The 20462-nt window shown below is 44.9% G+C and overlaps 1 protein-coding gene across 3 annotated transcripts in view; it reads left to right on the top strand.

Moving 5' to 3' along the window:
- The window catches only part of MTRR (5-methyltetrahydrofolate-homocysteine methyltransferase reductase), an 877206-nt gene that overhangs the window by 297345 nt on the left and 559399 nt on the right, over positions 1-20462 (top strand). For all 3 annotated transcript variants that reach the window (XM_044292703.1, XM_044292705.1, XM_044292704.1), the window contains one exon: positions 14297-14648. In XM_044292703.1, coding sequence (XP_044148638.1) covers positions 14297-14648 — 352 coding nt within the window. The remainder of the gene's footprint in view (positions 1-14296; positions 14649-20462) is intronic.

Genomic DNA, 20462 nt, shown 5'->3' with positions numbered 1-20462 from the left:
TTATCCCCCTAGAACAAACCACTTCCTATCAACAACTCTGTAGAAAAGAAATGTTCTGGATCTTTAAACTCAATACCCTTACCCCATTTGGACTTAACGAAGCACTTGAACACACCAACTATTAAATCAGCAAGTACCACTATTAAATCATCAAGTACCACTAACCATCAACTACCGCACCCAACACAACCACACGTCACTACCCAATTAACACGCACATTCAACTTTTTAAACCACTAGAAAGACCAAAAACAAAAACATCCAAGCACTTTGCCTAATAAAAAAAGAAAAAACCTGAAAAAGAATATATAAACAAAAAACACATAAGAAGTTTTTCAAAAAAACGGTTTTAACCAAGAACGATGAAAGCAAACCATACATGGAGAGGATGCATGCGTGTCCATGCGCGTGTGTTTGTATATATATGTGTATGTGTATATATGTGCACGTGTGTATATGTATATGCACATACAAGAATCAAGGAAACAACGACACAAACAGAACATACCAATTCCACATTTATTTATTGTATTTATTGTATTATTTATTGTATTACCACATTTTAATACATATGTCTTTGACCGCCTAACCCGAACCCATCCCCCCGCCACTTTGCCCCAAGAGATATAATCCCCCCATCAGTACCATCTTCAAGTGATACAACACCCTTTCCTCATCCTATATATATATTTTTTCCTTATCTTACATATTTTTAATGGTTTATTATCTATTATGCATTATTACTTTCATATAACATGTGTTATGTAATTTACATATTTTTTACTATTTATTTGAGACAATAACATCTAATCCCACTTACCCCCATCTGAATAGAACCTGCCTTACATATCTATAAATTATTATACACCCTAATAAATATCAACCCCTCCTCCTTCCCCTCTTCATTACCACTGACACTAACCATACACTGCTTCCACCCTAAACCCCATAAAAAGAGCCAGAACCAAGGAAGATAGATTTTATAAGATTCTATAGGACTTTTACACTGGGCACACCACTCTTTGCCATTAGAAAAGACCTCTTCTCCTTTTTTAATTCTACCCCCACACGAATTCTAACCCAAAAGCCCTACCGATTCACCCCAGATATAAGCCCACCCCACCAAATACACTAAATCATCACAGGTATCCTCTAAAAAACTAACGCTCCCATGTAGCCTCAACAGCAAAAGACTTGAGAACAGAAGAATCGCAAATACCGGAAGCAGAACATGCGTTCCAGCTTGGAACGCAAGGCCGAACTTCCGGACATGCGCAGCGCACGAAATAGAGGAAAAAGAAAACCACTGACTAGACCGGACGTTACGATGCGCTCCAGCGTGGAACGCACCTACTTCCGGTCATGCGCAAAAGCGCAGCCGGTTACCCCTACTTGCGGCTGATCGCACGGATAGGCTAAAAAATGCCTTCTCCCACACATGGGCGGTCCCCCAAAGATATTTTGGCGCCATTTTTCGTCTTTTGGCGCCCTTTTGCCAATTAGGGGCCATTTTAACAAACAATTAAACAAGACATTGAGGGTATATATACCCAGGAATATAGATATGAACAATATTGCTCCTGATGAAGGGACGTGCCTGTCCCGAAACGCGTTGAGCCGGATTTACTTACTTATGCAAATAAAGACCTTTGAAGAGAAGCACCCGTGTGATTTGCTGCCTTCATCCGTTAATACTCTAGAAGCGATCCAGGCTGGGGGGGTACTTGGTTTACAGGTGTTTTATGCTTATCCTGGTAAACCGCCCCCCTCGTGAAGTGAGTAACTGAACCCACGTTACTACATTATTATTTTTTAAAAAATATTTTGAAAAATATTATTTTTAATTTTATTTTTTATTATATATATGTTATTTTAAATATATGTATAATGGTACCCTTGGACCCAAATTTTTAACCCAGTGATTTACGTACTGTACCATACTATACAGCGCACGATGCTGCAGAGCACAGTCTTTTAGGCACCTGAGACAGTTTGCAGTAATCCTACCCATGTGAAAATGTTTTAGACTTTTTATGTAGATACAATCTTTTGACCTTTTTTGCAGATTTTTATACGCATTTATATATACATAAACATATATGTGCTTTTATCTCACAGCTCGAGACATATATACACACCCCCACATCCAAAAAAACTTGCTCCTCATACCAACACAAAACCCAAATACTAATCAGTAACAATCAACCACTATTGGCGCTCAAAAGGGTATATTCCAAATAGGCGAGATCTGAAGGGTATCTCTACCCACCAGTCCCCTTACTTGGCTCACTACTGTATTCTCTACAGGCAGACATCTTGTCGACCTGACTATACCCGGAGCAGCCTCTAGTATCCAACACCCAACCTTCTCTCCATTTCCGCTCCTATAAACCCGAGGCGCCTCAAGTCTTTCAGATCTAGTGGAACCCCTTTCCAACAGATCGGTCTGACCCTCACACTTTCTCTCTCTCTCCCTTATTCTTCAAAGTAGCCAGCTTTTGCTTTGATTACTGCTTTGCATTCTCTTGATGAGCTTCAAGAGGTAGTCACCTGAAATGGTTTTAACTTCACAGGTGTGCCCTGTCAGGTTTAATAAGTGGGATTTCTTGCCTTATAGATGGGGTTGGGACCATCAGTTGCTTTGTGGAGAAGTCAGGTGGATACACAGCTGATAGTCCTACTGAATAGACTGTTAGAATTTGTATTATGGCAAGAAAAAAGCAGCTAAGTAAAGAAAAACGAGTGGCCATCATTACTTTAAGAAATGAAGGTCAGTCAGTCCGAAAAATTAAGAGTCACCTCTGCTGCAGAGGATAAGTTCATCCAGGTCACCAGCCTCAGAAATTGCAGGTTAACAGCAGCTCAGATTAGAGACCAGGTCAATGCCACATGGAGTTCTAGAACAACTGTTAAGAGGATACTGTGTGAATCAGGCCTTCATGGTAGAATATCTGCTAGGAAACCACTGCTAAGGACAGGCAACAAGCAGAAGAGACTTGTTTGGGCTAAAGAACACAAGACATGGACATTAGACCAATGGAAATCTGTGCTTTGGTCTGATGAGTCCAAATTTGAGATCTTTGGTTCCAACCACCGTGTCTTTGTGCGACGCAGAAAAGGTGAACGGATGGACTCTACATGCCTGGTTCCCACAGTGAAGCATGGAGGAGGAGGTGTGATGTTGTGGGGGTGCTTTGCTGGTGACACTGTTGGGGATTTATTCAAAATTGAAGGCATACTGAACCAGCATGGCTACCACAGCATCTTGCAGCGGCATGCTATTCCATCCGGTTTGCGTTTAGTTGGACCATCATTTATTTTTTAACAGGACAATGACCCCAAACACACCTCCAGGCTGTGTAAGGGCTATTTGACCATGAAAGAGAGTGATGGGTTGCTGCGCCAGATGACCTGGCCTCCACAGTCACCGGACATGAACCCAATCGAGATGGTTTGGGGTGAGCTGGACCGCAAAGTGAAGGCATAAGGGCCAACAAGTGCTAAGCATCTCTGAGAACTCCTTCAAGACTGTTGGAAGACCATTTCAGGTGACTACCTCTGGAAGCTCATCAAGAGAATGCCAAGTGTGTGCAAATGAGTAGAAATGAGGGGCAGTAACGTATTATAATAATCTAAGGTTTATTAGAATTAATTAAGATCCCAAATGGGGAAGACAAGCCCCTACCAGACAAAACAAAACAGACAACAATGTGGGGCCCACGTGGGTGAGTCCCCGCAAGGTAGGTCACTCAGACAGAGCTGACCACCAGTTAAACACAAAAATGGGGTCTTTAGCGGGTGCCGTAGACCTAAAATAATGCCATAAGGCAAAGTAAAGGGTAGATCTTACCGGGAATGCCAGTCAGGAGAGATATTCTCCAATGTACAGGAGGTGGAGGAGCTTCTTGTGTTCTGAGACACGTCCTCTTGTCCGTGATACCAGGGTTCCAAGGGGCTACAGGGAAGAATCTATCCCTGTTAATGCCCTACTTGGCCTGTGAGTCCCTATGGTATCCTCCTAACATGGGGTCCTGTCCCCGCAAGGGGTGGCCACGTCCGGAACCTAGCCCTATTAAGTCGCCCTAAGAAGCCCTAAGGGGACAACGAAATGGTCCTGATGATGATAAGGGCTGCCAGAGTGAGATAGGGGAAATGGGTATGATATATATGTATAGAGTCCCGTACCTACGCGTTTCGTTATTTCGGGAATATATCAAAGTATAAAGGGTACCTCCACTTTACTAAAAGAGACACCTTAACTCTTCTGGGGACAGGGGTCAAAAAGTGGAGGATAATATCCCCACTCCTGCCACCATAGTATATCTAGATCAGAAAGAAAAAGAGGGCCTGTTGGTTAAAAAACCTGACTCGACCGGTTTGGTCCAAATCAGCCCAGATACAGTTCTGATCATGAAGCATAAGGCATAAGAGACAGCGCTCTCAGCCCAAAGTGATAAATATCTAGGTTGGAAGGAGGGGTAAGCAGGGGTAGCCCTGTGAGTTGCGCAGAACTGATTGGACTGGTATAGTCGAGTACCATGTGAAGCGGTAGTGCAGATAGACTGACCGCTTGTGTATCTGCACTACTGCTTCACATGGTACTCGCCACACGCGCTCCATGCTGAAAATCGTATCTGGACTGTGGGCCCCACGTGGGCCCAACATTGTTGTCTGTTTTGTTTTGTCTGGTAGGGGCTTGTCTATCCCATTTGGGATCTTAATTAATTCTAATAAACCTTAGTTTTTTATAATACATTACTGCCCCTCATTTCTACTCACTATCTCTGTTACAGAGCAGTACATCCCGGGAGAGTGTTTCCGCACCATCTCCCCTTAGGGACCACCCTCAATTTTTCAAGTGTGTGCAAAGCAGTAATCAAAGCAAAAGGTGGCTACTTTGAAGATCCTAGAATATTACATATTTTCAGTTGTTTCACACTTTTTTGTATATAATTCCACATGTGTTAATTCATAGTTTTGATGCCTTCAGTGTGAATCTACAATTTTCATAGTCATGAAAATAAAGAAAACTCTTTGAATGAGAAGGTGTGTCCAGACTTTTGGTCTGTACTGTATATAAATACACACATATATATATATATATATATATATATATATATATATATAAGAAAACGTATGGCAGCACCAATTCACACCAAAAAGAGAAAGAGGGTGCTAGGTCCAGGGAATTCACTGCTTACCCTTGTATACAGACAAAAACGGACAGCAACTCCAATAGTACAAAAAAGAGATTATTTATTGGGCCACAGTGGCACAGTGAGGCGACGTTTCGGCTCAAAATCCAGAGCCTTTCTCAGACTTTTGGTCTGTACTGTATATAAATACACACATATATATATATATATTTATATTTATTTTTAGACATTTTTCCAGTGTTCTGACTTCAGGGACAGAAGTGAGAAGGCGCTAGGGACAGCAATAGGAAAAGCCTCATTGTGAAGAAAAAACCTTAAAAAACTATTTATAAGTGCAGGGAAAGGTTAGGGGGGAATCATTTCACAGCATCTTAGTGCAGGGAGAGATGTCAGAAGGCGCTAGGGACAGTGCTAGAAAAACCTTATTGTGAAAAAAAAAAAGATTTAGAAGTGCAGGGAAACATTATTTTGGGATCCAAATAGCCATCATACAGCTCTGGCTTTCCATAAATTTGTTCTGGTTATTGGGGTGCAAGTGCTATGTTGGAAAAATAAAAATATATACGCAGTTATTTCTGCTAAAAGTGTTTACTGGCCTATTTCAGTACAAAAAGAAAAATATATTCAGTTGACTGCTGCAGTTATATGATTTGAAAGCGTTTACTGGCCTATTTCAGTACAGAAAGAAAAAATTTATACGCACTTCACTGGTGCATTTATTTCTTCTAAAAGCAATTACTAGCCTATTTCAGTACAAAAAGAAAACTATATTCTCAGTTCCCTTCTGCAGTTATATATGTTGAAATTGTACAGAAAGAAAAAAATATACGCACTTCACTGGTTCACTTATTTGTGGCAAAAGAGTTTAGTGGCCTATTTCAGTACAGAAAGAAAAATATATACGCCCTTCACTGGTGCATTTATTTGTGGTGAAAATGTTTAGTAACCTATTTCAGTACAAAAAGAAAAATATTTTTGTCGTTTTTAGGGGTGTTTTAATTTGCTTTTAATTTATTTAGTTCTGCTAAAAGTGGCAGAGGCCTAAATGTTTCTGGCACAGGCAGAGGTCGCAGCAGAGTAAGGAGGCATGGCTGCAGGAGTCGCAGTGAGAGGCCTGAGCTCTCGATGTCATCTAGTGGTCGTGTCTTAACTAGCAACCCAGCGGTTCTTCATTGGTTAACTCGGTCATCCACTTCATCCCAAGTGACATCAGACACCCCCAGCCAACAGTCGGTGGGTTCATCACACACAACCTTTAGTTAGCATGGCCTGGGAGCAGGCCCTGTGCCCTCACCTGTCCTCAACCTGCCTCTGTATTTTTTGTTCCCTCACCACGAGAAGTATTATATTCTGTAGGCTCAGCTCCATTATACAGCGAGGACAAGCTACTAGAGGACAGTCAGCAACTACTGCCCAGCCAAGATCTGGAGGAGACATCTGCCGCTTCCTCCGCTAGGCGGGCAAGTAGTGATGAGGAGAGTGGTGTGGGAGGTGGTGTTGTGAGCGGTCAGGCTCCTGACCCAGAAACCGTTGAGGAGGACATTAGTGATGTGCAGACACTACTCGATGATAATGCCGATTACACTTGGGAGCTGGGTGCAGAAAGGGCTTCATCATCATCAGGAGAAGAGGGTGGCAGCTTGCCCGTGAGGCAGCGGCTGAGCCAGCAAGGTGATAGCATGGCTGGGAGTCACCAGGGTGGTAGCAGTTGCAGGTCGGGAGCCAAACATGCCCAGGGTAGACCACCTGCTTTGCAGCAGCCTACCTCCCTGGGAAGTAGTGGTGCAGGGGTTCACGGAGGCAGCGGCGGTAGTAGTCAGTCAGTGCGGACTGTTTGGGGGAAAATCACCTAGTCGGCGTTGTGGCAGTTTTTTGTTAAGCCGTCGGAGGAGGTTAACATGGCAATACGTGGAATATGTGGGCAGAAGGTGAAGCGTTGCCAGGGTGCCAATGTTGGCACCATGGCCCTGCGTCAACATATGCAGCATCACCAAAAATTGGCCTGGGAGAACCGGGGCTTTGATGTGGTGATCCAGCCTGCCACAGCAACCGCTGCATGACCCAGTGGCACACACTCTGTTTCAGCAAGTCAAGGCTCCACCACCTCAGATGAAGGGAGCTCTCTGTCATTCCCATCTTCTGTTGGTCAAAATGCTCCTGCTCCTACTCCTCGTCACTCATTCTGTCAGCAATCGATCACCGAAGCGATTGCGAAGAGACAGCAGTATGTGTGCACGCATCCAACAGCACAGAAGCTAATGCTGCAGTTCCTCCCTTTCCAAGTGGTGGACTCTGCACCTTTCAGAGAACTGATGGCTTGTGCCGAGTTGAGGTGGAGAGTCCCAAGCTATCATTTCTTTGCCAAAAAGGCAGTACCAGCCCTGCACAAATATGTAGAACAGAAGGTGGGCCAGTCCTTGAGCCTGTCGGTGTCTGCCAAAGTGCACGGCAGTGCCGACGTGTGGAGCTGTAACTATGGTCAGGGACAGTATACTTTATGTCCTTTACGGCCCACTGGGTGAATGTGGTTCCTGCACAGCCACCCCAGCAACTTGGCCAGGTCACGCTGCTTCCGCCTCCGCATTGTCACGCCATTGGTCTTGTGACAATGTCCGCCTCTGCCTCCTCATCCTCCACCATGTCCTCAGCCTCCACAGTGCTCCTCCAGCATAACACATGTATAGGGCACGGCGGTGTCACGCTGTTCTGCACCTTGTTTGCCTGGGCGAACGGAGTCACACAGGGGAGGAACTGCTTTGTGTCTTTTCAAGAAATCGAATCCTGGCTTTCTCCCCGACAACTCATAATCGGAACCATGTTGACCAACAATGTGAAGAACATTGTGTGAGCGCTGCATCAAGGAAGGCTGAGCCATGGGCCCTGCATGGTACACGTGTTCAATATGCGGTTCCTGAAGTCTTCCACCCATCTGGAAGACATCCTAAAAATGGGCAGGAAACTTTACATGCACTCCAGCCACTTGTACACCGCAAAGCACACCCTCGTTGAGCTGCAGCGGCAGAACGGCATCCCCCAACATACTGTAGGCTGATATGCGACGTTTCCACCCGTTGGAATTCCACCCTCCATATGTTGGACTGACTATACAGAGAAAGACCATAAACAATTTCTTGATGATGCAAGAGGATAGGAGTACTCCCTGTGTAACTTCGATGTCAGCCAGATGAGGAGGAGGGGGAGGAGGACATTGGAACACAGGCAATGTGTAGCAAAATGGTGGTTTTTCTACTCGGGTCACAGGAGAGGAGGAGCAGGAGCAGCCAGAAGAGCTACAGCATGATGAGGAAGTCGAGACGGAGGACCCAGACAGTCCCTTCGAGTCACTTGCACAAATGACCCGATGCATGCTCACTTGCTTGTGTAGTGACAGCCGAATTGTCACAATTCGGTAGAGGGGTGACTTCTGGCTCTCCACCTTGTTGGACCCTCACTACCGGTACAGAATGAGGGCCTTTTTTACACCCACTGAGAGGGAGGACAAACTGAACTACTACAGAGACATCCTATGTAGTCAGTTCACCTATCTGCGCCATCGTCCATTCTCTCGCAGGTCTGACCAGGGGGGCCCCTCTGAGCTCACGTTCTGCTGCCATGGCTGCTGTACCAGCTCCATCAGCAGCAACTTAAGTCTAGAGTCACCGATGAGAAGTTTTCTTCACCCACCTGAAGAAAATACTCACCAGCAGCAGAACCTAGAGCAGGACCTGAACCAGCAGGTTGTGGCATACTTGGAGTGCACCCTGCCAACCCACATTAAAGATCTGCTGGACTACTGGGCAGCCAAACTGGATTTGTGGCCACAATTAGCAGACTTTTCCGTGGAAAAGCTGTCCTGCCTGGCCAGTAGTGTGGCATCAGAGCAGGTTTTTAGTGCGGCTGGGCCATAGTTACCCCAATAAGAATTCGCCTGTCCACCCAAAATGTGGAGATACTGACCTTTGTCAAGGTGAATCAGGGGTGGCTCAGCCAGGATTTCCAACCACCAATTCCTGATGCATCAGACTAGATCAGGCATGTCCAAACTGCGGCCCTCCAGCTGTTGCAAAACTACAACTCCCAGCATACCCTAATAACTGTGAGCTATCCAGGCATGCTGGGAGTTGTAGTTTTGCAACAGCTGGAGGGCCGCAGTTTGGACATGCCTGGACTAGATCATCCATGGTGCCACACCAACACTTTGATAAAAGAGACCAGTTTCTTCTGACTACCTGCCTCAGCTACTACTCTGTTGCTGCAACTCACCTGATATCACACATCTGATGCCAAGTCCTCCTTCTTTCACCCACCTTCGTGAGCAGCTACTGGTATTGCCACCCACCTCCCCACTCTGTTACTGGGTCACTTTGTGGTCTCTTGATGCAGGTGCTGCTGCCATCTCCACACTATGTCATCTTGCCACTCTGTGGTATCCTGCTGCTGCTGCCATCTCCACACTGTCACCTTACCACTCTGTGGTATCCAGATGCTGCTGCTGCTACTGCCATCTCCACACTATGATCAAATGGCCAAGAGAGGAGAGAAGGCGCTCATAGGTGAGGGAAAAACAAATTGATGTCTCTTCCCCCTACCCAGGATGAGTGAAGTTACTCACCTGGTTCGGTTTGCACTGATTGTGGTGCAACCTTAGTGGAGGGAGGTTCGAATGGTGGAGGTTGTCTGGGTTGGTGCTGCCAGTAGGTGTCCGAGACGACCCTGGACGGGGGCCAAACCGCCGCTTGGGTAGATATGTGGATATATAAAAAAAGGTCTCGTCTGCACTGGATTCGTGCGGTGAGCCGATGGACTTAAGGCGCAAATCACAACCCGAGCTTGGATACGAGATTTTTTATTTTGAAAAGACAACGCGTTTCTGGGTACTCCGGACCCCTTTATCAAGTCTGTATCCTTGGCACCGTGAGCCCGCTGGTACACTCTCCTGGAGGGTCCCTTTCAGTAGGAATGCTAGTCAGCGCTGGTGAAGGAAGCTGGAGAGTGTCCTGTTGTGGCGGCGCTGCTGTGCTTGCTGCACGTGCAATGTGCAGTGTGCACGTGCAGTAAGCACAGCAGCGCCGCCACAACAGGACACTCTCCAGCTTCATTCACCAGCGCTGACTAGCATTCCTACTGAAAGGGACCCTCCAGGAGAGTGTACCAGCGGGCTCACGGTGCCGAGGATAGACTTGATAAAGGGGTCCTGAGTACCCAGAAAAGTGTCGTCTTTTCAAAATAAAAAATCTCGTATCCAAGCTCGGGTTGTGATTTGCGCCTTAAGTCCATCGGCTCACCACACTAATCCAGTGCAGACGAGACCTTTTTTTATATATCTCCACACTATGTCACCTTGGCGTTCTGTGGTATCCTGATGCTGCCGCTGCCATCTCCTCGCTACAGTACTGTATATCATCTTGCCACTCTGTGGTGTACTGATGCTGCTGCCATCTCCACACTGTCACCTTGCCACTCTATGGTATCCTGATGCTGCTGCCATCTCTACATAATGTCACCTTGCCACTCTGTGGTATCCTGATGCTGCTACTTCCATCTCCACATTATGTCACCTTGCCATTCTGTGGTATCCTAATGCTGCTGCTACTTCCATCTCTACAAAATGTCACCTTGCCACTGTGATATCCTGATGCTGCTGCTACTGCAATCTCCACACTGTCACCTTGCCACTCTGTGGTATCCTCCTGCTTCTACTGCCATCTCCACACTATGTCATCTTGGCACTCTGTGGTATCCTGATTCTGGTACTGCTACTGTCATCTCCACACTGTCACCTTGCCACTCTGTGGTATCCTGATGCTGCTGCTGCCATCTCCACACTATGTCACCTTGCCACTCTGTGCTATCCTGATGCTACTGCCATCTCCACATTGTCGCCTTGCCACTCTGTGGTATCTTAATGCTGCTGCTGCCACCTCCACACTGTCACCTTGCCACTCTGTGGTATCCTCCTGATGCTGCTGCTGTCGCCACCTCCAGACTGTCATTGTGCCACTTTGTGGCCTCCTCCGGATGCTGCTGCTACTGCCACCTCCACATAGTCATTGCGCCACTCTCATCAATATGTCATAGGTCCACTCTGTAGACTTCTCATGCTGTTCCCAACCTTCCCACTTCATGACTGGGCCATTATTTTGCCTTTCGGCCTGGCTGACATAATCATTTATTTGACCTTTCTTCTGATCTCTCAGAAGGAAGGAAAAATGAGATGCACAACGGATCCTGTCTGTGTAGCAGCTGTAAGGCCTGTATGGTCCCATCAGAATTGGCTTATGATTTGGTAGCCAAAAGCAGGAGTGGGTACAAAACACAGAAAAACTCCAGTTTTTTTTTTTTTTTGCATCAGCAATACTGATTATTGAGAAAATGCTGACTGAGTGAAGGCATATGCTCCACAGACCAGATCCGTTTTTTGTGGGTTATTGTTCTGACTGATCAGAGGAAGGGCAAATTAATCAGTGACGTCTACACAAACATAGTGCTGACACTCTCTCCACGCTGTCGGGTGGGCTCTATTTGTATAAGTGTTTAATAGAACAGGTTCTGATAACCTCTATGTGGAATCAGCTGGCGACTGTGTAAAAGGAGTGCGCTACTTCTTGGCACTAACATCGACCTGTGAGGCTGAGTTCATACTTGAGTTATTTGGTCAGTTTTGGCCCTGTTACTGCCCTAATAAGTGAGGTGTGCAGTGATTCTAAGAGCGTCTATATAAAACAGAAAAAAAAAAAAAAGGCGCACTACATTGCTAAATGTAATTGACATTATATGGCTAAACCCTCACACTGAAATTAAAATGAGACTTTCGCCAATATATTCTTATATCAAGAACATACCGGAGCCCGCGCACCCCATCAAGGTATCTCAAAGTGGCACGGAATCTAACGCTAACCTTCCCATGTGCATAACCTTACATTTGTCAGTGTTAAACCTCAGCTGTCACTTCTCTGCCCAAGCCTCCAACATAATCAGATTTATCTGTAGGAGTATACTGTCCTCTTTGGTGTTAATTACTTTACACAGTTTAGTGTAATTATGCAAAAATTTATATTTTACTGTGCAAGCCTTCTACAAGATCATTAATAAATATATTGAAGAGAATAGGGCCTAATACTGACCCCTGTGGTTCCCCACTAGTGACAGTGACCCAATCTTAGTGTGTACCGTTAATAACAACCCTGTTTTCCATCACTGAGCCAGTTACTTACCCACTTACAGACATTTTCTCCCAGTTGAATCATTCTCATTTTATTTACTAAGCTTTTATGTTATACAGTTTCAAATGCTTTGGAGAAGTCAAGATATACGACATTCATTGATTCACCATAGTCAAGACTTACCTCCTCATATAAATGAATTCAATTAGTTTGACAGGACCGATCCCTCATGAAGCCATGCTGATATGGCATTATTTGCTTATGCTATCTAGGAGTGCCTCAATGAAAATATTTTATAAAACCTTCAGTTTACCCACAACAGATGTTAAACTTACCGGCCTATAGTTTCTGGGCTCCGTTTTTGGACCCTTTTTGAATATTGGCACCACATTTGCTAAGCGTTTAATATCAGAAATAAGGGTCTGGCTATGACATTACTTAATTCTCTTAAGATACGGGGTGTATGCCATCTTGTCCCGGCGATGACTCTATTTAAATCTTTTTAAGATGCTATACTTCTTCCTGGGGCATGGGAAATGTAATTTTTCATTCTGCATTTCATCTGACAGTTTATTTTCCTCAGTGAATACAGTGCATAAAAAAATGTTTAATAGCTTTGCTTTCTCCTCATCGCTGTCTGCAACTCCCCCTTATCACTCTGTGAAGGGCCAATACCTTCATATTCATATTTATACTTTTTACCATTTATATAATTGAAGAATATTTTAGGAGTACTCTTTGGCAATGAATCTCTCTGTCTTTAGTTAGGCTGCTTTTATTTGTCTTCTACATATTCTATTTTTTCACAGAGCCTGTTTCCTTTATGAGATCTACAGGTTTCAGTTTCCCAGTCTATATCTGGGTAGTTGAAGTGCCCCATAATAACAACCTCATGATTTGCGGCCTCAACTATCTTGTTCAGTAGTAGATGTTCTGTGGACTTTGGTATATTAGGTGGCTTAAAAAAAATCAAATAAGTATTTTATAATTGTTTTTGCCTCCATGTATTTCTATCTACATTGACTCCACATGTTCATGTCCCTCACTTATATCTTGAGCCATTTGGTAACCTCCCTAATCTCCTGCTGCCTTTCTTGTGTGGCCCGTGTTACAGGTAGTATTTCGGACACTACCTTGAGGACTTCACTTTCCTAAGCCTCCATGCTACCACCCTCCCCCACATCTACCCCATAGAGTGTCTGCATCTGTGTCGAAACTCGCTTGTTTAGATACACAATATGTGATTTCAAACAAGTAATTTGCTCACATTTTGACCAAAGATATGCACCCTCAAACGGCTGTTCCAGGACTGCATACATTTGGCAAGATGTGCACTGACTGCTTTATCAATAATGGAACACATACTAATAGAGTTTACACAAGAAAAAAGATTACAATTTAACAGTGCAGTGATAAGCAACTGACTTACTGTAGAACTCTTGTAAAATCCTTGAATCTCAAGTCACCTGATATAAAGTTGCACACTTAATACAAACTCGCATTGGAAATCTAACACATGAATGCTCACAAACTTGCGTGGTTTGTCTTCAAACCAGACTGCTTTTTTTCTTCTGGATTCAAAGGCACAGACATAGAAACAGACAGACAAATATAAAAATTTGAGGCTTCATAAGCATTATATAAAAACACATAAAACATGTGATTTCTTTCCACACACTCTGTACCTCAATTTGCTGTGAATATGCCTTGTTATTAGATGTTAGTATTGCATACACACTGTACTTGCTATCGCATGCCTTTGTTGTGACATCACTCACTGCCAATTTGCCCCTGCTGCCTGCCTTCATACAAGTAGCCAGCTTTCATGTAACTCAACACCAAATTCCCACACAGCTATTTATATCAACACCCAGAATTCTATATACTGTATGTTACATGTAGTTTTGTCAGTTGTCATTACTATGTTTACTCAAGTGATAATTCTTGTTTTTATTTCTTCTTTGCTTGTGTTTGAAGTTTGGAGCTGGTTGTAGATCCATGGATTGAAGACCTTTGGATTGCCTTAGAAAAAGAATTTTTATCTAGGGCAGAAAATAAAAAGATGATTGGGGAAATCAACGATGTGACCAGTGAAAACCATAATATTCCAAAAGTACCAGGAAATTTGGACATGCATTTACAAGCTATTAGCCTTGAGAGTGAATTGCCATCAGATAGAAGATCCTTAAATAAAGCTGTGTCAGATGCATTCAAAGAATTTGAGCATTCACTTGTCCATTCAGTGCCTCCTCTGTCTCAGTGTAGCCTTAATATTCCTGCACTTCGTCCTGTGTACCTGGATGTACTTATTCTTGACTGCAAAGCGAAGGTAAGTAATTGGTTATTCCTGTCTGATATGTATGGCATATCCACAGGATGTGGAAATACCTGTTTAAGTACTGTTTACAGTATTGCATAGTCCAGTGATGCCCTAACACCAACCTCTTGTTTATATGAAGCTCACATTTGTTTACTGTGCAACCCAAATCCTTGCTATACATCCCAACATGCTATGGCATCTACTCTGTTGTTTATCTGCAATATTCACGTCCACTCTGTGTAATTGTGTGTGCAAGGCTAGGAGTCTCTATCGCAGATTCCAGCAAAAAAAAGAAAAGGACAAAATACCCCTGCATGCAGCGGGTGTGGACCCACTGTGTCACTTGAACTTGAAGTATGGCTTGGGCTACTTCTGAGGGCATTGATTAAGTGGCCCTCCAGGTCTTCACACTTTAACCTTTATATACTGATCCGGACTGTGCTGCATGAAAACTACAAGGCCGCTGCCTCACAGAGTAGACTTTGTTGAAGTGACTGATGATCCATGGGCACCAAGAGACACCAGGGATCAGGGGTGTCGCTAGGTTAAAACATTCGGGGCCTGGGCCCCGGATGTTTTGTCCCATGCCCCGAATGTGCTGCCTGCCTGCTGGATACAACTGTATTGCCGTACACAGAACAGCAATACAATGGAATCCTACACTGGGAAGAGGTGAAGGACCTGTGGTGACATCACAGGTCATGTGATCAGCAAAACAGGCTGTGATAGGATGACCTGGATGATGTCACCATAATGTGACCAGTGCAGGATTGGACACCGGAGTGAAGAGGAGAAGGAGCCTAATGCTGATGTCTGTACAGTAGAGGTAAGTGAAGGGAGAGGCAGAGCAATGCTGTGAGTTGTAGTTATTTAACTGGGATGTATTTTAGGGTTGAAGGGAGGGATGTTATTGACATGGAACTGTGTGCTTGAGGTGGCTGGGGGAGGGAGTGATGTTATTTACATGGGACTGTATGTTGAAAGTGGATGGTGGGGGAGAATGATGTTTATGTACATGGGACTTAATGTTTAGGCTACGTTCACACTTGCGTTTGGGGATCCGCTTGTGAGATCCGTTTCAAGGCTCTCACAAGCAGCCCCAAATGCATCAGTTTAACCCCAATGCATTCTGAATGGATGCGGATCCATTCAGAATGCATTCGTTCGGCTCCGTACGATCCCCCGTTTCATTTTGGAGGCGGACCCCAAAATGCTGCAAGCAGCGTATTTGTGTCCGCATGGCCTTGCGGAGCCAAACGGATCCGTCCTGACTTACAATGTAAGTCAATGGGGACGGATCCCTTTGCATTGACACAAAATGGTGCAATTGTAAACGGATCCGTCCCCCATTGACTTTTAATGTAAGTCACGACGGATCCGTATTGGGACTTAGAAGTTCAAATCTAATACAAACGAATCAGTCCTGAATGGATGCATTTGTTTGTATTATCGGTGCGTATCCGTCCTGTACAAGTACAGGACAGATCTCCACGAACGCAAGTGTGAAAGTAGCTTTAGGGGGTGATGTTTACATGGGATTGTGCGTTGGAGGCGGCTGGGGAGGAGGTGATGTTATTTACATGGGACTGTATGGTGGAGGGAGGATTACAACTGCAGGGGGCACTGCAAATCCAGGGGACATTATAGGTGGTCTTATTACTACTGGGGGCTCTATAGGAGGGTCTTATAGATCCGCCTTATTTCTACTAAGCGCACTATGGGGGCCTTATTACTACTACCACTGGGGGAACAATAGGGGGCCTTATTTCTACTGGGGACTCTGTGAGAGTATTATTAATATGGGAGGGCTCTTCTAATAATGGGGGCATTGTTAAAGGGAGCCTGTCACCAAAAAAACGGATACTAAACTGTTAATAGTACCTTATAGTGCTGCAAAGTAGTTTCCTAATGCACTCTTTGATTGTTTAGCCGCATCTAGCCTCCTGGAGAAATCAATGTTTTATTCAGCCGCTGCCCCCTGCTTCAAGTCAGGTTTGAAGTCAAGGGGGCAGCGGCCTAGGTGCCTCGAATGCTGCTCTCCCCGCCTCCCGCCGCCTTTATTGACACGCCGGATCTCAGTGCCGGGACCGCGCTCCAAGCCCGCATGCGCAGTAAAGGGCTGCTGTAGCGCGAACCCGGCTCCGGCTCGTACACTCAGCCGGCTTCAGTTTCGCTACTGCGCATGCGCCCGGCATCTTCTGTAACTGCGCTAGTATGTAAAGCTGGCGGGCGCATGCGCAGTAGAAACTGAAGCCGGCTGAGTGTACGAGCCGGGATCGTGCTACAGCAGCCCTTTACTGCGCATGCGGGCTGGGAGCACGGTCCCGGCACTGAGATCCGGCGTGTCAATAAAGGCGGCGGGAGGCGGGGAGAGCAGCATTGGAGATGCCTAGGCCGCTGCCCCCTTGACTTCAAACCTGACTTGAAGCAGGGGGCAGCGGCTGAATAAAACATCAATTTCTCCAGAAGGCTAGATGCGGCTAAACAGTCAAAGAGTGCATTAGGAAACTACTCTGCAGCACTATAAGGTACTATTAAAAGTTTAGTATCTGTTTTTTTGGTGACAGGTTCCCTTTAAGGAGCATTATCACGGTTGGGGCAGTGTTACTAATAAGGGTATTCTAGAAGGGAATTACTATTGGTGGGACTATGAGGAGCACTATTACTATGGGGGGCAGTATTGTTTCTTTAGGATAGTATTTGGGGGTATTGGGGAGGGGGGGGTGAGGTTTTGGCACAGCAAGCAGCAGGATAACACTGTGGGGACTCCAGTTGGGGGATAATGATAGAATGTGAGGAAGCTAAGATGTCTGTGTGTCACACTCTGCAGAGACGAGGCGGCTGAGAGAAGTTGTCAAGACCAAATGGAGAAGATGATGACAGAGAAGATCTACATCAGAGGAGACGTCACCTGGAGGCCCTGAATGTGACAGGTAAGTGCTGCTGTATAGCAAATGCAGCATAGTGCGGGGAAGGGGGGGGGGGGCGGGGGGACATATTTATTGGGGCTTGTGCCCCGGATCTTTTGAGACCCTAGAAACGCCCCTGCCAGGGATCAAGCAAATCTGTAGTCAAGGGCAGGCAGAGTATGTAAAATTCAATAAACAGTCTAAGGTCTAGGCCCTCCAGGATGTAAGAGAGAAAAACTGGTGCGTTAGAGCTGTTGGAGTAGGGAAGCAGGTGAGCAGAGCAGCAGCAAGCACAGGTCCCTGTTATAACAATACCCTCTTTTCTTTGTTCTAGACAGCTGCATGTATCTTCAGAAGGGCTCTGGTGCATTATCATTTTCTGCAGGTTCCCAGGGTCTTTCTGCTGGGCAAAAAAAAATAAATCCAGTCCACCACAAAAGTTTTGCCTCTGACTTTTTTCATGTCCAGAATATTCTTGACTTGGTTCTCATTCTCTGAGTCAACAGGACTAGAAGACGAACATCTGAAGTAACGATTGAACATAATCACTAGACCTTTTCATGCAAACAGATGGCTTCAACAGAAAAGCCTTAGTCCCTTGCCAGATCTGGAAGTAATTGACAGTGGATTCAGCTTCTGGAACTCTAGAAGAGAGGTTTTGGAAGAGAAACCCCAAAATGTTGACCATACGCAAGGAAAAAGGAACTTTCCAGTTAACTCATTGAGATGGTTATTGTACCAAAACTCAGCCCACAGGAGCACCGTAATCCAGCTGTCCTGTCACAAATGGTTAACTAAAATCTTGCTAATGCGTTTCATGTCAAACTCTAATGTGGGAGGGAAACCCCATACCGAACATGAATGAGACAACCTGTTCCTCCAAAAGGAAGTTTGAACAGGAGTCTCCCTGAGGCCTAAAACAAAACAGCAAGGAAATGCAACACACAGAAAAGTCAAAATAAAATACAAAAGGGAAAGGTAACACTTAACTTCCAAGAAGCTATGGCAGCACCAGGAACTCAGCCAAGATCCAAACACCAGCTATCCACAGGTCCATCTGAAGCTATAAGCCGCACAGCATTGTGGGAGAAACAACTATAAATAGGGAAAGTTAAATGACCACAATGGCAACACCTGGAAGTAAAGAGTGTGCCAGTACCAAAAACAAAACACAGATGCCTATTGATCCTTAACACCTTCAGGACCTTGGACGAGTATACTCGTCCTGGAGCAAGGGTACTTAGCACACCAGGACGAGTATACTTGTCCTGGCATTAAACTGTCACCATGTCTGCAGACATGGTGACAGCGCTGAGTGCCGGCTGTTACACACAGCCAGGCACCCAGGGTCAATGCCGAGAGGGGTCCTGTGACCCCCCCCCCCCCATATCGGCGATCGCTGCAAACCGCAGGTCAATTCAGACCTGCGGTTTGCTGCGCTTCATGTAGTTTCTGATCAGAAACTTAAAAATGGCCAAAGTTTAATTTTTCTAACCCCCCTGCACCCCTGAATGCATTTATGATGGCGGGGTGAAGGGGGTGGTTTGTGGGCGGTTTTTGGGGGGCGATGCGGCAGTTGCGGAAGGCAGGCGGTGCGGCAGGCAGGATCGCGCCCGCCTCCCGCTGAGTATTCAGTGTCCAGTGGTAGCAGAGTGTCAGCACATTGCTGACACTCTGGTATAAACGGCTGACATCGCTGTGATGTCAGCCGTTTCACCCTTTCCATACCGCGGTATGGAAAGGGTTAAGTCAGGGAGCTCCCTCCCTCTGCCATCGGGGGGCTGCTGTGCCTTTGCAGCCCCCAGATGGATGGGGGGACAGAGGGAGGGAGCTCTGGTAGACGGGGAAGGTTCCCATGGCAACAGGACACCTTCTCAGGCGTCCTGCTGTCCATGGTGCTGAACAGATCTATGCTAAAAGCATAGATCTGTTCAGTGTAAGTAAAATACAGTACAGTACAATATATATTGTACTGTGCTGTATTATACAGACATCAGACCCACTGGATCTTCAAGAACCAAGTGGGTCTGGGTCCAAAAAATGTAAAAAAAAGTGAAAAAAAGATAAAGATAATAAAAACACATTTATCACAGAATAAAAGAAAATAAATAAAAAAATGCACTACACATATTGGGTATCGCCACGTCTGTAACGACCTGATCTATAAAACGGTCATGTTACTTTCCACGCACGGAGAATGCCATAAAAATAAAAAAAAATAAAAAACTATCAGGAAATTGAAATTTTGCCCACCTTACTTCCCAAAAAAGGTAATAAAAGTGATCAAAAGAGTTGCATGTACGCCGAAATAGTACCAATCAAACCGTCGCCTCATCCCGCAAAAAATGCACCCCTACATGAGACAATGGCCCAAAAAATAGAAAAACTATGGGGACACTGTAACATGATTTTTTTTTTTGTTTACAAATGATATTATTGTGTAAAACCTACATAAATAAAAAGTATACATATTAGGTATCGCCGCGTCCGTATCGACCAGCTCTATAATAATATCACATGAGCTAACCCCTCAGATGAACACCATAAAAAAAACTGTGCTAAATAAACAATTTTTTGTCACCTTACATTACAAAAAAAGTGTAATAGCAAGCGATCAAAAAGTCATATGCACCCCAAAATAGCGCCAATCAAACCGTCATCTCATCCCGTAAAAATCATACCCTACCCAAGATAATCGCCCAAAAACTGAAAAAACTATGGCTCTTAGACTATGCAAACCCTAAAACATGATTTTTTTTTGTTTCAAAAATGAAATCATTGTGTAAAACTTACATAAATAAAAAAAAGTATACATATTAGGTATCGCTGCGTCCGTATCGACCGGCTCTATGAAAATACCACATGACCTAACCTGTCAGATGAATGTTGTAAATAACAAACAAAACCAATGCCA

This window comes from Bufo gargarizans, chromosome 5 (assembly GCF_014858855.1).
Source record: "Bufo gargarizans isolate SCDJY-AF-19 chromosome 5, ASM1485885v1, whole genome shotgun sequence".
Taxonomy (NCBI): Eukaryota; Metazoa; Chordata; class Amphibia; order Anura; family Bufonidae; genus Bufo; species Bufo gargarizans.
The sequence above is the reverse complement of the archived record's forward strand: the minus strand, read 5'-3'. Positions and strand labels throughout refer to the sequence as shown.